This window comes from Arvicola amphibius, chromosome 3 (genome assembly GCF_903992535.2).
Source record: "Arvicola amphibius chromosome 3, mArvAmp1.2, whole genome shotgun sequence".
Classification (NCBI taxonomy): Eukaryota; Metazoa; Chordata; class Mammalia; order Rodentia; family Cricetidae; genus Arvicola; species Arvicola amphibius.
Genome location: NC_052049.1, coordinates 123,222,843 through 123,240,381, shown reverse-complemented (window position 1 = coordinate 123,240,381; position 17,539 = coordinate 123,222,843). Strand labels below are relative to the sequence as shown.

Sequence of the window (17,539 nt, the reverse complement as noted above, 5' to 3'; positions counted from 1 at the left end):
AGACTGGTTGCATTCCTTGTTACTACAGTGGAGTATTTAATTATATGTCACATTTTTAAATTTAACAAATTCTTTATTGGTTGGCATTAAGTAATACATGTTCAAGAAGAATATTCAACCACAGAAAAATCAATTTGAATAATAAAAAAGGAGCCACTGGATTGGACAAGTAATAAATAGTGTCCATAAAATAGCAGAGTCTAGACTCTAGTAAGTACATTAAAAAGTCAAAACAAAACAACTCCTCTCTCTAGAAACCAGGTTATGAGAAACTGGCAGAGGCTATGTATGAGTGAAATGTGTTGCTTTTTCCTTCAGTTTTTACTTTCTATAATTAGGTCCAATGTTAAGTCCTGTTCCAGCTAACTTGACAAGTTTATTTGTCTTTTTGATAGTACCAGAGATTATGCCTGGATCCTGCAAAAGGTAGGTGAGCACTTTCCCACTGAGTTATAGTTTCAACCATCTTCTTACTTTTGAGACTGGATCTCAACTGGTTGGCCAGACTGGCCCTGAACTTGCAATCTCCATGCCTTAACTCCAAAGTAGCTGGGATTTTGGGCCTGTGCCACCAGGCCTAACTCAGAAGCAATCTGAGGAACAGGGGGCTGTGTCTGTTTTTCTTTCCCATCACCTCTGCTGGAGATGTCAACACGTACCTGCCTGGCTTTTCTAACTTACCTCCTACTTTCATGGCTCTTAAGATTTAAACTCCTTTAAAACTTTTCAAACTTAGGTAGGTTTGTCATTTTTTTCCCCTGAATTTTTTACACTTATGGAGGTTGCGGGGGGATGGACGACATGTGCCACAACACATGTGTGGGGATCAGAGGACAACTTCTCTCCTACTATATGGCACTCAGAGACTGAACTCAGATTCTCAATCTTGTAGGCAAGTGCCTTCACCTGCTAAGCCATTTCAATAGCCACAGTGTTCCGAATTTTAAGAACAAGTTCAAACCATCTATAATTTATTTTGACAAGTTAAAGAATTAATGAGTCTAACTTCCCAACTATCTATAGAAAGATCTTTCCTTCTTGAGTCAAAATATCAGCTTTATTTATTCTAAATTCTCATTTGCATGACTGTTTCTAAACTTCTATTGTCTGATGGTCTAGTTCCAATATTCAATATTTTATTTCATTTAGTATCTGTTTGGACAAATCTTTTACCTTTCTAAAATTTGTATTTTATTATTTATTCTTAGAGTCATTCTGTCAATACCACAAACAAATCTGTTGGTTTTGTTACACAATAGTGACACAGCTTGTAATCCTAGTACTGGAAAGGCTGAGGCAAGAGGCTTGCAAGTTCCAGGCCAGCCAGAAATACACAGCAAGATCCTGTCTTTAAAAGTCAAAATAAATTAGTAATTTTTAATGATACTGCATTAGATTTATAAATATAAATATACGGAGGTAAATGACATTTGTAACATCTCAGACATCAGTCTTCCCATCCAGGAACACAATATCTAAGTCGTTACATTCTGCTGGGCAAAAGTCTATAGTTTTCTTCATAGAAGTCTCCCACATTTAAGTTTATTCTCTAGGTGTTTAGTTTTTATTGTAATCATCAATAAAATAACATTGTATTTTCTATCTGGTAATCAGCGACATTTGGAAATATATATATTTATATAAAATACACTTCAAGAAGACAATTTAATTGCTTTTCTCTAGCTGCTCTCTTTACAGTTTATAGGGGTCTGAGAGGGGTATTTAAAAAAAAACACGATATCTACAAAGAACAATTATTTTTCCATAAGGATTTAATGGAAAAAATAAAGTAACTTCAAAAGAGATGTAAGACTACAAACTACGACCCCAACTATTTAAAGACATATGAAATAGTATGTGTATTTTGCTAGCAAAGAAAAAACTGGCAGAAAAATATTTATTGTGTCAACAGTGGTTATATTAGGTAGAAAATTATAGGAACGCTAAATGTTCTCTTTTTGTTTGTCTACAACTTATTAGTTTTCTCACAATGGGTAACTTTCAAATTTACAAAGAGTAAATAAGCATTTTTAATTAAAAAAAAAAGAAAGGATACTTTTTACAAGATTTGTGGGTGTGTGTGTTGTACACCTGAGTACAATGCCTATGGAGACCAGAAAGCATTAGATCCCCTGGAGCTAAGGTTACAAGCAGGTGTAACTGCCCGACTTGGGTGATGGGAACTGACCTCAGCTCCTCTGCAAGAGTAGGAAGTGCTCTAAACTCCTGAGCCATCTCTCCAGCCCCAAAAGATAAATCTCTTTACACAGCTGTTCCCCTTTACTCCCAGATAAGCATTCTACAATTTCAGTTATCCAGGGGTAATAATCAAGGTCCACATACGCTAACTGGAAGTAGACAACTTCTGAAGTTTTTTTTTAACATGGAGCCTGGTATCACTGTTCTGCTTTACTACTGGCTACTACGCTCTTAGTGTTCCATGTACTGAATTAAACTTGTTTTTACAGAGCTCAGAGCTACTCACAGACCTAGATTTCTACTAGGGGTCTTGGAATGTGTGGACAGACAAACAAACAAACCTTTCTTCAGTAAATTTGGCTTTTACTGCAGACTCGTGAGCCCTGTCAGCAAAGGAACCCCTGACACTAACTGATGCTCTTCTCTCATGACCTCCCTTCACAGCCACAGTCTATCAAAAACATCTGCTTTGTTTAACAGTTAGAATGAAGGAAAAAAGAACCTCAATTCCTAATGTAAAAAGGAACTGTATCTATGGAAAGAGGGAGATGGACTTCAAAAGCTGTAGCTAAAATTATAATTATTAAATATGCTATAACAACTTGTGTCACGATCTAAGAAGGAATGGAAACTATCAGGAAAAGGAAATAAATGAAGTTTAATTTGATAAACTTTTCTATCCTATTACCTCTTAATACTTAATTTCTATGATAAGACCATGAGAAGGAAAAAAGGAAAGACTGGTTCGTCTCCTTACCAGATTGCTGTTCTTAGCGTCTTCTAGGCGTTCCAGAACTGAGGTCAGATTTGGGTCATCAGAGTCCACAAACCATATTGGTGAAGAAGATGGGTAAGATTCCTGTTATCGAGACAGTAGGTGAAACACACTTACAAACAAACCGGCCCAGATATGCAGTTAAAAGCACACCACTAAACACAAGGAGATTATGATCTACACAAAATGCATCAAAGGAAGAAAGGCAACACTGAAATTCATGTGGAGAGACCAGATACCTCTGTGGAGTTTAAAAATTAAAAGTTGCTAAGTTTCACAGTTTAATCTTGCCTAGTCCATGTTATACAATTTATAAGTTTAAAATCAGACAACAGAGCTCTACCAAATGAGGGAATGACTAAAAATCAAATATACCTTAAGTGTTCCTTTTACCAAAGAGAAGAAAACGTACCCAAGCACCACTGGAGACTGCAATAGCAGGTCTAGCCTGACCCGAATGTCTAGCTTTCACCTTTTTTCCAGTGCTTGAAAATATGAAATCACAATAATTTCTCAAGGTGAAAAGGCAAGTTAAAAAGAAATCCCAACTTTAAAATTCAGTCTATACATTTAGAACATTTAGAACAGTACCTTTTACCTTTTAATAATGCTACATTCCTAAATTTTTCTAGATATCTAGTTCTGAATTTTTATAATAAATACAAGGAATACATGTCTCCAAATCTTCACAAATGCTCCAAACACTACTTTTCAAGATGCTCTACTCACAGTGTTCTGACCTTCTAAGTAGTGTAATTACAGAACCTACTTGGCGGTTTTCTTTTTCCTCCACCAGTATAAAATGTATTACACTGAGCCAGGCTTGGGAGTGGAAACCTTAGGGGCTGGAGTAGGAAGCCCATGAGTTTGATGCCAGTCTGGATACACACAGAATCCCTGTCTCAAAAAGGGAGGTGGGGGTGAGCTGGAGAGATGGTTCTGTGGTTAAGATCATGTACTACTCATTCCAGGGGACCTAAGTTCAATACCCAGCACCCATGTCAGGTGGCTCACAGCTGCCTCTAACTCCAGCTCCACATGATATGGCACCTCTCGACTCCTCAAACACTTGTACTCATGTGCATATACCCACCATTCCACCTCCACACATACCACAAACACATAATTAAAAATAAAGAAAATGAAATCTAAAGGTGGAACTTACTCCATTTATTTTTCCATCCCTTCTTAGACTGTAACAGAGAATGTAATTTATTTCTTTGGTTTTTCCTTTTGTTTTCCGAAGCCAGGTATCAGTATGTAAACTCAAATTTGACCATCCTTCTACCTCAGCTTCCAAAGTACTAGGATTACAGGCTGGCTTCAGAATACAATTTTATAAAGAACAGACATATTAAATGAAGATTACCTTCATCTGATCTTGCCTAACCCTTTTCTTGATGCTGATAGTTTCTCCTACCTGTTTTGTTTCTGGGGGTTTGAGGATCAAACATAAAGCCACGCCTAGGTTCATGCTCCACCACTGAACTCCATCAGCATTAAAGACTGCTTTCTAAATAAAGCAGGTGTTAGAAGCAGAGTGAACAGCAGCACAGGGCTGCCACAATCCTCATTCAGATTTCACCTGCCAGCCGGGCGGTGGTGGCACACGCCTTTAATCCCAGCACTCGGGAGGCAGAGGCAGGCGGATCTCTGTGAGTTCGAGGCCAGCCTGGTCTACAAGAGCTAGTTCCAGGACAGGCTCTAAAAAAGCTGCAGAGAAACCCTGTCTCGAAAAACCAAAAGAAAAAAAAAGAAAGAAAAAAAAAAAAAACAGATTTCACCTGCCACACAAGTGGGTTTCTGAGTCAGCCATTTTAATACAGACGTCTGACATTTATTCGTGGACATCATCAATGGTATTCTCCTCTATCAGGTAGCCTCTAAATACCAGGTAGGCCCCAATTAATTCTCACCTCTTTGTATTCACATCCCTGTAAAAATCCCCTTCCTAGCCGGGCGGTGGTGGCGCACGCCTTTAATCCCAGCACTCGGGAGGCAGAGGCAGGCGGATCTCTGTGAGTTCGAGGCCAGCCTGGTCTACAAGAGCTAGGTCCAGGACAGGCTCTAAGCTGCAGAGAAACCCTGTCTTGAAAAACCAAAAAAAAAAAAAAAAAAAAAATCCCCTTCCTTGGACTTAGCCACTCATTTCTAAGTACAGCAAAAGTACCAATATCACTTTTGAAATCAAGTTACAAAAATACAACTCTTGTCTTGCAATTAATCCTGGTGATGTAAATCAGTGCCACATGGTGAGCTACCCTATGGAGAGTTCTGAGCCACAAGAAATTGAAAAGGAGATCTAAGAATGAAACCAAAATCCTCAGATTAAGCCAACAGTCTGAGAAGAATCCTGCCAACAACTATGACCTCTCCAGCCTTCTGATCACTGTAGCCTCCACCAACATGTTCCTGCACCAGGAAAAAGTGCAGGCCAGAGAACCAGGGGAAGTGGTGCACAGATACTGACCCACAGAAACTGAGTAAAGTTTATTGTCTAAAGACTCTAAACTTAGGAGGCTGAAGCCATGGTTCCGTGGTTAAAGAGCACTTGCTGCTCTTTGCAAAGGAGCATGGTTCAGTTCCCAGCACCCACCAGGCAGTTCACAGCCAGCTACAATTCCAGTTCCAAGGAACCCAATACCTTCTGGTTTCTACAGGCTCCTGAACACATATGGTATACTCAGGCAAGCAAACACATGCTCCTTTTTATTCCCAAAGGTCTAACTGGCTCAGCAGTTAAGAAAACTGACTGGTCTTCCAGGAGACCCAGATTCAGTGCTCACAACCACCAGTAACTCCAGTTCTAGGAGATCTGATGCTCTTCTGACTTTGCAGGCATTACATACATCGTACACAAACATACATGCAGGCAGGACACTTAGACACATAAAATAAAGTAAAACAAACTTCTAAGTTTGTTAGAAAGAAATACATCTATTGCGAATCAAATAATAAAATTCTAATATCCTATCACACAAAATACTACTGAGAAATGCTACTATTTTTTTAATTTTAAGTTTTTTTCAAGTGAGTTAATGAAGGAAGCATTACATCCTTTAATCCACTAACATTTTTTTTTCTCGTTTGTACTGTTTTCTACTGGGACTCTGGGAAAATACATTATTGGTGGATATTTGCTACTGAATACACTTTTGTAGTAGAAAACTGTATTACACAAACAGTTCTTTAGCACTGTATAGGAACTATAACCTCATAACAGAACTAAAGCACAAAAACTAAAAAATTTTAAAGTATTTTACCAAATCCTAGGAAAAAAAAACAACTACTGAAATTAGTGGTCAGTAGTGGTATCTACATATGTGCCCAGCAATGGCTGTTTTATTTTTGTGTTCTTATTCATTTCTTTCTGTCCCCCTCCCCCTCACACACACAACTTTGGTTTTAAGAGACAGGGTTTCTCTGTAGCTTTGAGTCTGTCCTGGAACTAGCTTTTGAAGACCAGGCTGGCTTCGAACTCAGAGATCTGCCTGCCTCTGCCTCCCGAGAGCTGGGATTAAAGGTGTGTGCCACCACCACCTGGCTCTCATTCATTTTTTATTGGCTCCAAATCTCTTCACAGGCTAAAAGGTAAAGTATCTTCAGAATTAATCCTGTTCTTAAAGAAAGGCACTTACTGAGTAGTGTAATTTCATTCTTCCGCCTAGTTTGGGAATATAGCATCTAGACCATTTTTACTGCTTGGTTTTTGTATTTTCTTTAGCTTTTAAAAACTAAAAATAGATCTACAAGTTCACTGTATAGATTAGTGTTTATCTAGTAAATGTCCAAATGAATAAGCATATGAGCTATTGATGCAGAGTGAAATACCCACACCACATTAAGAGAAATTTAGGGAGAGGAGATCAGTTCCCCCTGAGATGTTGTATTTTAAATCCTACACATGAAAAAGACAGGCTAGGTAGCAAGTCTAAGTACTCATTTCAGTGTTTCTCAGAGGCCTTAGACCCCTCAGTACAAGAAGACTACACCGTTGATGGTCTTTTTTATTCTACTCAATTTTCACTAGGGCACAAGAAATTCAGCAGAGGTAAAACTGCTGCTACCTTTGCACAAGTGAAGGTCCTAGCTCCAGTGGGCCGGAATCTTGCACGGCTAGGATTTAAACAGACAAAGCTGTGAAAAGATCAGGTTTTCCTTCAGAACACCTGTGATAAAGGTGATATCCATTACATCTTCTATACCTTTCCTATTGTGCTAATGAAACAGGAGCAGACCCGAGCACCCCGGACGACACTTGAGTAGGCATGTGCGACTCATCTGAGATGAACCGACATGAGCAGACACTTTTACTTGAAAAGATGACGGTGCAAGGCTTATTCCAACTTGGCTTTTGGGGAGATGTCTTCTCAAAAATAAGAGACAGCCTGTCACTTCCAAAACAAAGGATGGTACATTTTCCCAATAGTAAAGTCAAACTTTAGAGAAAAACACTGAAACTCTGAAACACTTACCCACCAGTGTAAGCTAGAAGTTTCACAGAGTATTATAAAGAGACTGGTGGTGAGATTAGATTTTAATATTGTATAGTGAAACTTATCAATGTCTAGAAGATATGTCAACCAAATATTTTCCCAGTGATCAATGGATGATACTATAATAGCATGCAAGAATAAGATCAAGTTTTTGTGAAGTATCACACACATACACACACACACACACACACACACAAATATTCACAAGCTGGGAAAACTGCTCAGTGGTAACAACACTTGCTTAGCATGCTTGAGGCCCTAGGTTTCATTCCCAGAATAAGAATAGAGATCCCAATTATTTAAAGAGGCTATTGCTATTAAAATGTTTCTTTTCCAACCAGGTATCTGAGGTTGAGTTTTGTTCACATTACTTCAATTAAAGTATCAAAAAACTGGGCTGGAAAGTTGGCTCAGAGGTTAAGAGCATGGCTGTTCTTCCAGGATCTGGGTTCAATTCCTACCATCCACATAGTGGTTCATAACCATCTCTAACTCCAGTTCCAGGAAATATAACACTCTCTTCTGGCCTCTTCAGGCACCAGACATGCACATGATACACAGGCATACATAGAGACAAAACATACACATAATTTTTAAAATCAAACAAACTAAATGTAGAAACAAAGACAGAACATGCACCAAAGAAACCTGTAGTATGTAAGACTAGTTTTAGTTGTTAATGTTTTAATAATTTCTTTTTTTAATTTATTTTTCCATTCAAAAATTTACACTTCCTCCCCTCCTCACATTCCTCTCCCACTCCCCCACTCACTCTCCTCCCTCACCCTTCCTCCTTAAGAGAGGGCTGTTTTAATAATTTCTAATGATAAATACCAAATGTATAACTGATAAAAATGAGTTTAACTAAGTCCTGACCCCAAAAATATTGAGAACTGCTGCTTCCCACCTTCTCTCCTGCCAAATCCCTTATCCTTCATCAATCCTTTCCTCCTTGGAAGAAGCATATCCTTTTCTCCATTCTGCATTAACCTACATGTTCCACTGGGGCAGGCTTTGCTACCTCCCTCCCTTGACACAAGGTCTAGCCAAAGAACTCTAGCACTGTCTTGGTGTTATTTACTGCTGTGATGAAACACCAGTACCAAAATCAACTGGGGAGGAAGGGTTTATTTGATTACATCCTGAGTCACAGTCCACTCAAAGAAGTCAGCACAGCAACTCAAACAGGGCAGAAAACCTGGGAGCAGAAGCTGATGCAGAGGCCATGGAAGTGAGCTGCTTACTTGCTTGCTCAATCTGCTTTCTTACAAAACACAGAACCATTAGCCCAGGGATGGCACCACCCACAATGGTCTGGACCCTCCCCCAATCAATCACTAATTAAGAAAATGCTCTACAAGCGTGCGTACAGTCTGATCATATATATGGAGGCATTTTCTCAACTGAGGTTCTCTCCTCAGATACCTCTAGCCTGTGCCAAGTTGACATAAAACTACAGAACGCAATCTAGCCACTCCCACTGATGAGCTGGTCAAGGGGGAAAGCCACGAAAACCCGTGTCTTCTCTCAGACTAAAAGTCTTTTTCTGGGATAACTGGGGTCACAGGCATAATTCTGGCTAGCCTGGGGTAATCAGTATTCACCTTGCCCTAACTGAGAGAATTCATAAGGTCCAATTTCCTCCCAGAGGGCTGTAGATAATTATGTCTGTCATGACATGTAGTTATGTCTGTGGTGATGTTCAGTCCTTACCCAATGCTAACAGTTTTACCAACCTGATAACTAAAAGCTGGTAGTAGAAAGAAAGGTTTCTATACAGTACAATAAAATTTGTTCTACCTTCAGAAACCAAATCAGCAACAAGAATTACAAGCAACCACCTCTAGGAAAATTTCCAAGGATATTTCCTATATACACAAGGATTCCATCTACTGACGCTCAGAGCATTACTTGAAAGGGGGAGGGGGGAGAGAAGAAACCACCACTGTATGTCCAATACTAGAAGACAGAATTCATTAGATGATTCTGTCAACATCACAGAAGAGGAGACCCTAGAGAAGGACCTCAGGAAACAAATCCACTGCTAAGTGAGAAAAATGTCACAAAACAATCTCGTTTACTATTTTTCAAAATAGTAGTCTGGTATGATAGTATGTATACCTTTAACTGCAAATTCAAGAGGCAGAGGTGGAGATCTCTGTGAATTTGAGGCCAATCTGTTCTAAACAGAGTTCCAGGGCTACACAGAGAGACCTTGACTCAAAAATATTTTAAAAAGTCAGCACATAACACTGAGGGAAAAGATAATCAGAAAGATAGGACACCAAAATTCAGAGCAATGGGTGCTAAAATTAGAGAGGTGGGTTTTTTTCCACCAGTTCTGATTATCTGGTTTCTAAATTTCTCACAATAACAATGTTGTGTTTACCATGTTACAAAATATCCACCACTGGAAACAACTTTCAGCATAAACTCTGAATCATGTTCTAAAAACTGCTTCAATATCCAAAGTAGAGAACAAACCACAGCTACTCAGAACATCTTCCTAAGTGAACTGAGGCAAATAAAATAATGAAGATGATATGAAATCAACTGTGCTGCAAATTCTCTGGATGATTTCAGTAGTTCTGATTAGGCACTGTTTTACATAATTATCTTTAGAAGCAATTAGAGACTTCTAGTACAAAAGCCTTGAGGGTCAAGGGGGAAGCCTTGTTATGTTTCTCTCCAGTAATGTTTTATATTTGGCAATATCTACTTCCATTCAATCTCTACACCGTACCTAACACTACCCTTTCCCAGGTCTAAGCTCAACACTCCCATCCTAAAGACACCACCAAAAAAAAAAAAAAAAAAAAAAAAAAAAAAGTTACTAAGGTATATACCATCATTCACAAAAAGGAAACCCAACCTCTCCATCTCAAGAAAGTACATAAAAACAGAGATGGAGAAGCCAGATAAGCACAAGGAATCTGATCCTATATTATTAGCTGGTCAAGCAAATGAAAACAACGACTCTTTCTGGTCTCAAAGTACTATTCAGGAGCTTAACATGACAGCTCTGGTATTTCCAACAGCTTCTCTACAAATTCAATGTGAAAGGTAATCTGTTGTGAGAGAATAAGCCAAAGAAAGATGCTAGACTCTGCAGTCATTTTGTTCATTATTTCCTTTGTACAAGTTTGACTGACCTACTTTTTATCAGAATAAAGACCAGAAAAACAAAACATGAAGTTAACAGCATTGCCTTATTTCCCGTGAATAGATATTACAAAGCAGATAATTTATGTCCTTCCTTTCTTTGTAGCTTGGTCTTGAACTCAGGATTTTGCATATGCTCAGCAAGATGGAGTACTCTACCCCTGAGCTATCCAGCTCAAAGTATTTTTAAAATAATGATTATCACTTTCTCATTTGTATGGTATAGTACAGTACTGTTGACAAGAAGCTTTCCAATAATATTCAGGAGCAAAAAGGGACTGTTTTATGGAGAAACACAATAAGTGAAATGATTTAAGATCCTAAAAATTAAGTAATGCCTAACCTCTCCCTCCCAGATTCAGAGCTAACATTTGTTTAGTAGGAGAGACTTTTAGCAGTAATGAAAGAAATTAGCTAAACAAAAATTATCCACCAAAAGTAGCATGACAATCATTCATGAAGAAACTAGCCGGGCGGTGGTGGCGCACGCCTTTAATCCCAGCACTCGGGAGGCAGAGGCAGGCGGATCTCTGAGTTCGAGGCCAGCCTGGTCTACAAGAGCTAGTTCCAGGACAGGCTCTAGAAACTACAGGGAAATCCTGTCTCGAAAAACCAAAAAAAAAAAAAAGAAACACCACCAATCTATGTATTACAAGTAATATAAAGAATAATTTTATACCAACTAATTTACTTCCTGTGGGAGATTTTTTTTTTTAAATTCTGAAAACAGCAATTTACTCCCAAGAGTCTCCAGCTGCTGCTGGGTGTGTGGTACAGCACGCACATACAGGAGGAGTTTCATTTACAAAGCAAGTTCAAGGCCAGCCTGAACTTCGCTGAATAAGACTCTTAAAAAGGAGGTGGAGGAGGATGGACAGCTCAGTTGGTAGTTTGCAACAAAAGCATGACAGCCTGAATTTGATTCTCAGAATGCACATAAAGCCAGACAGATGTGGTGGTACATTTGTATACCCAGTGCTGGGGAGACAGAAACAAGTTGAGCTCATGAGCCAACTACCTAGGCCAATTATCCAGCCTTACAATAGTGAAAAACTCTCTCAGCAAGATGGCTCAGCAAGTACAACTGCTTGTCATGCATGTCTGACCACCGGAGTTTAGACCCCAAAACTAGGTAGCACCTTGCCTATATAATCCAAGCCAGCATTAATCTGGCAAAATGGGAGGTGGAAACAGGAGAATATGTCTATATACTGGTGTACCTAGTGAAGCAGCAAACAAAAAGGCAGAAGGCAAGAAGAACCAAAAGCCGAGATTATCCTCTGACCTACATACACGCACACAGTACAGGGACTGGGGAGATGGCTCAGACTATAAAATACCTTCCACACAAACATGAAGACCTGAGTTTGATTTCCAGAATCCATGTTTAAAAAAAGGGGGGGGGGGGGCAGGCATGTTGACATACTCTATTAAGCACAACAAAGATGTAACGATAGATGGAGCCTTGGAGCCCGCTGGCTAGCCACCTAACTAATTGGTGAGTCTCAAGTCAAAGAAGAACCTTGTGTCAAAGAAAGTAGATAGCTAAAAAATGAAAAACAAAGAAAAAAAAAGAAAAAAAAACACCCAAAGCTGATTTCTGGCCTCCACCTGTACCCACAAACACATGTACCCACATGAAACATACTACTCCTAAAATTCCAATGAATCTATACAAGAAGCAACGGAGTCAGACACAGTTATCCATGACCCCAGCACTCTAAAGGCAGGTATGAAGTTTCAGGCCCAGCTTGGTCGACATAACAAGTTTCAAGCCAGCCAAGGCAATATAGGGAGACCCTATCTCAGCATCCCTTTACTCCCCAAAAAGACATAATGGAACTACCAGCTTAAGTATTTTTAAAAGACTAAAAGAAAGTCATATCCCAACTCCCAAAACAGTCATACAGGCTATTAAAGAAGTTGCTTTGCTTTGAGTATGATTATAACAACTGGGTATTAGTACTGACTGACCAAGTCTGTTAACTGAAATGGAAAAAACAATACCTAAGTTTATATAACAGATAATCTTTCATGAGTTCACAGAAAAGAAATAAAGACTCCTTGAGGTTCATATTCAAGAGCACGACAAATTTATAAAGCATGAAGGGGGAAAGAAAATAAAACAGCCCAATTTCCATGGACTAGAAAGGAAAACACTTATGCCTGAGTTTTCACTTCTGACACTATTCTTCATAAGTAGCCAAACTACAGATTTCCTATCAAGTCCTCAGTGACATCTTAAGCATTTGTGTACTACTACCCATGATACTTTCTGATGTTCTCATTCTTTCCAATAAAATTCTTAGCAGTTTGCTTTTAAGATAGGGAAAATTCTCTAAGATAGGGAAAATTCTCTTCTAAAACATAATATAATTAGAACAGTGGTCATGGGTTGGGGATTTAGCTCAATAGTAGAGCGTTTGCCTAGCAAGTGCAAGGCCCTAGGTTCAGTCCTCAGCGGCTATAGTCAATAAAACAAGTATGAATGGGAAGAAAAGATAAGGCATAAAATTATATTACACAATATTCTCCCGACACCATTAAGAACTAGCTTGGAGAAAAAATAATCAGAACTATGAGAGAACATGAGAAACCATAAAGCAGAAATAAAACCTAAAGGGAGGAACGGGAAATGTTACCATGAACTGCACATGACCCACAAAGAGTCTTGAGGGGCAATCAACCATGGAACAGGCAGAATGGGAAGGGTACAAGCCAGGAGTCAGGAGCACGTTCTACAAGAGGAAGAACAGCTGACCAGAAGGTTAGGAGGAAAAGTGGGCACAGTATCCTCGAGGATTATTCAGAAACTGTACATAAGTATATAAAAGTGAGATGTCATCAACCAAACATCACAGTAACTGCACAAGGATGCTTTTTGGTAGCTTGGTGACCTGGTGTGTAGAGTGCCCAATAAATACTCCTGCTATCTAAAGAAGGAAAGTTAAAGAATGGGTCAAACTCACTATACTCAGGACCTATAACTTTTTACAAAATAACAAATCACAAACCTAGTAGACAGGGTTCTTGTATTTAAATTCCACCCACATTTTTTCACTTGCTATTTCCCTTCTGAGCAAAAAAAAAAAAAACAAACAAACAAAAGAAAAACTAAATAAGCAGGCCCCACATATTATCAAAACACTATTTTAAAAGTGTACCTTTTATAAGGACATACCAAAGTGTTAACAGAAAAAAAAAGTATGTCCGAAGTACACTTCAAATTAATCCAACAGGAGTACATTTGAAATAAGATTGGAGTACACATAAATAAGCTGAGCCTGGGTACACAATGTCTCTGTTTAGCTCTGGGTGTTTGTTAGCTTTCCATAGTGAAATTAACATACACTCCTACTGAGAATTTGTAATTGTCTTCTGATAATGTCTGCTCATTACTCACTAGCAGCTCAACTGTGGCAATGTCTACTAGCAACAACATTGCAGTAGCACAGACCAATGTATCCTTCCACCAGTCCACTGCCTAATCCAAGTCACCATTATCCTTTCTCCGTCCTATATTTGTCTCCAAAATGGTTCTCCATGGGATGCTGCTGGCATTTTAGGTCAGATAATTCTTTGACATGGCAGACTGCCCAACATTACACAACATTAGCATCCCTGTACCCATGGTAGTAAATGCCAGCATGCCAAGAGCATTAGCCAACACCCACTGGAATAAACAAAACCACACATTCATGTATTTTCTAATATCATACCATTATTAAGAGTTCTGAAAGCTGACATATTTTCTCAACTTACCAGAATGAAAGTGTGGCTCGCCAGTCTACAAAATTTAGTACCCTATCATTTAGATCAGTTGTACCTTTTCCTGGCCATATCTTCAACTTCTACCTGAATAATACCCTCCAACTGTTCAGGCCAATCTACTTAGCCACTTACTTCACAGTGACTACTACTGTCTACCTTCCACGTCTGGGAAATCTTCACCAGCCTTCAACCCTGGGCTTCTCAAGTCTGTGCATTAACTGTCCACTCCTAAGATTTCAACTCTCTCAAGCTTCAGCGTCTCATCTGGGTGGAGTTTCCTCTGTCTGGAACACCCTTCCTCTAGCCTTCCGAGTTTGGGCTCACCTGTCCAGCCCCTCCAAGCCTCCTGAGGCACACCTTCAGTTCCTGTCTAAGGGTGTCTGTTGCTGCGATAAAACAACTTGCCGGGGAAGTCGGAGCAGGAACTCAAACAGGAACTGAAGCAGAAGTCATGGAGGAGGAGGAGCACTTCTTACTGGTTCCATGGCTTGATCACTTTGTTGAATACATTACAGGACCTCCGGCCCAGGAACCGCACCACCACAACGGTCTGAGCCCTACCTCGTCAATCATTAATGAAGAAAATGCCCCCACAGGCTTGTCTATGGGTCTATCTTGAGGTATTTCTCTCCACTGAGGTTCCCCTAGGGCTCTACCTTTGCCAAGTTATCTAAAAAAAAAAAAAAAAAAAAAACTAGTCGGCACAGCTCCCTACTCAAAATTAGATGCTCCCTTCAGAGTTCATAACACCTCCAACACCAATACCCACAACATAACCAGATATTCAGAAAGTGCATTCTCTCCTCACTAAAGCACACTGAGGCAGTTTTTTGGTTTTTCGGACATAACAGTAACTAACAGTACAAACAGTATCCACCTTCTCCTGTAGAATCTGGTAACTATGTTAAGGTCTGTTATCATAATGCCAAGGCCTTTGCAAACTCCCACACTTGGGAGTTAGGTATTGAGTTAACAGAAGGAATCTTAGCCATATTTAAACTTCCACCCTAACTCCTGTTGTAATACAGTATATTCTGCACATAACGTCAAGTCAACAATAAATAGCTAGCCTCATGATACACTTCGATGGGGGAGGAAGTTCACTGAAAATTCGGTATCTCACCAAGCTGTACGTTTCTAATGAGCTTTTTGCTTAAATAGAAAGAAGTTTCCACGTGTCTCTCCAGCTTTCTATTCCAAACTGATTCTTTCCGGGTAGTAAACTGGACAGCATCTCCTTTCCCCTCCTGGTAAGGTCCAAGCTTCCGCACAAGTGGGACAGCTCGCACACTCGCCACACCACCTGCCGCGTGGAAGGTTCCATGAGCTTTTCTGAAACGCCTTAGCGCCGAGCCAGGTCAGGGCTACACGATGGTTCACACCATCCCCGGGGCTGCGTCCTAAACTTTTTCCTTAAATGCAAAAGATTTCGGCATTCATCTGTCCTCAGAGACCAATACAGAAACAACAACAACAAAAAAAAAACTGGTCCAACAAGCAAGGACAAGGGGTTTGAAACCTGACGGGGAAATAAGGAGCTAAAAAAAGACCTGAGCGCCTCTCCACCTGGGCTGCCGACCGGAGCCCACCGATGCGCCGCGGTCCCCAGAGCAGGCCAGCTGCGGGCGGCCATGGCGACCTCGGGGTCCGACGGGGGCCGCGAGGGGCCAACAGCGCAAAGCCGGCCCGCGCAGAGCCGAGACGCGCCTCCGCCGCCTCCCGGCCAGGCAGCCCCGAGCTCCCGGCCGGGCCCGGGGCCCAGCTGCCAACCGGCCGCGCCCGGGGCGCCGGGGATCTCCGGGGCAGGCGCCCTTTGTCCCGGGACTGCGGCGCCCCCCGTCCGCCCTCGACCGGCCCCGAGGGGCTGCGGCCCGGCGCCTCACCGTGATGTTGCAGTGGAGTGTGAGCGGCGGTGGCGGCGGCGAGTGCGGGCTGCCCGGCGGCGGCGGCGGCGGCGGCACCAGGAACTGGCAGTGCAGCTCGTCCAGCTTCCAGCTGACGATGCGGAATCGCTCGTGGTTCTTGTCGAAGATGGACGCCAGGAACTTCAGCTCGGCCTTGAGCCCTGACACGGACATCTTCCCCTCATCTCCGGCGGGAGGGGTGAGGAAAGGGAGCCGGGGCCGGGAGCCGCCGTCACGGCCGCGACCGCCCCGCGGGGCCGGCCCGGGCCGCGCTCTCGCGGCTCCGCCTCTCCCCCGCCGCCGCGACCCGCGTCCGAGCGCGGCTGGAAAATGGCGAGGAGCGCGAGGCCTCAGCGGGCGGACGGGCGAGCGAGCGAGCGAGCGGACAGGCGTGCGGGAGTCGTGGCCGGCTCCTGCCTTTGTAACCGACTCCACCCGCAGGAGGCGGTGGCCCCGCGGCTTAAAAGGGCAACAGCGACGCCGCCCCCGCCGCCGCCTGCGAGAGGGCTGCCCCCGCCCCGGCGCGCGCCCGCCAGCTCCGTGCGCGCTCCCGACCGCCCCCTCCTCTCATGACCCAGCCCCCTTCCGCCCCGCCGCGGGGCTCCTGCTCCCCGCACCCGCAGCCCTGAGGATCTGGGCCGGCGGCACCACACGCGGGCGGACTAGCCTGAAGCCCCCGCGCGCCTCTGCGCCTGGGCCTCCGGCCAGACACGTGCGCGGCCTATCGCGCCGGCCACGTCGGCTCCAGCAGGAAGCGCGCGGGCCCCTGGAGGTGGCTCCTCCGCGTGGTTGTCCGCGGGCCACCCACTCACCTGGGCTGGGCGCGGCCAGGATGGGGAGAGGAGGGATGCATGCACGCCTCGCTGCTTCACCTCTGCTGCTCTCGCTCAGCGCTGAGCCACCCACCACTTTTCTAAGTGTGGCTCCTGAAAGGTCCTTCTCGCCCCACTTGTGCTCCCTCCTTCGCTCCCGTTTTCCAGAGATGATGATGATGGAGCCTGCGTGCTTCTGCTTCATTATTTCAGTCTTTCTCGGAAACGTTTCTGTGCTCACGCTAACACAGAGACTCGGCGTCCTGAGTTCCTACTGTACTGCACGGGCTGGCTGAAGTCGCAGCTTAAATGTGTCAAACTGATCCTTCTTGACCAACCAAGCTAATGGAAGCCATGTAGATACCCTGTATCCCATCACTACGTTAACTTGTTTCTGTTTGTTGCTTGTCACTTGCTTAC

At 42.4% G+C, this 17,539-nt stretch overlaps 1 protein-coding gene across 2 annotated transcripts in view; it reads right to left on the bottom strand.

The window, feature by feature from the left end:
* Ube2q2 (ubiquitin conjugating enzyme E2 Q2) overlaps positions 1–16,586 on the bottom strand; it is a 57,744-nt gene extending 41,158 nt beyond the window's left edge. Inside the window, exons 1-2 of one of the 2 annotated variants that reach the window (XM_038323883.1) lie at positions 16,287–16,586; positions 2,957–3,058 (exon numbers count right to left, since the gene is read on the bottom strand). In XM_038323883.1, the coding sequence (XP_038179811.1) occupies positions 2,957–3,058; positions 16,287–16,481 (297 nt within the window). In that variant the 5' untranslated portion in view covers positions 16,482–16,586. The remainder of the gene's footprint in view (positions 1–2,956; positions 3,059–16,286) is intronic. The other variant, XM_038323882.1, reaches the window with a different exon arrangement.
* Between the last annotated feature and the right edge of the window lie 953 nt (positions 16,587–17,539).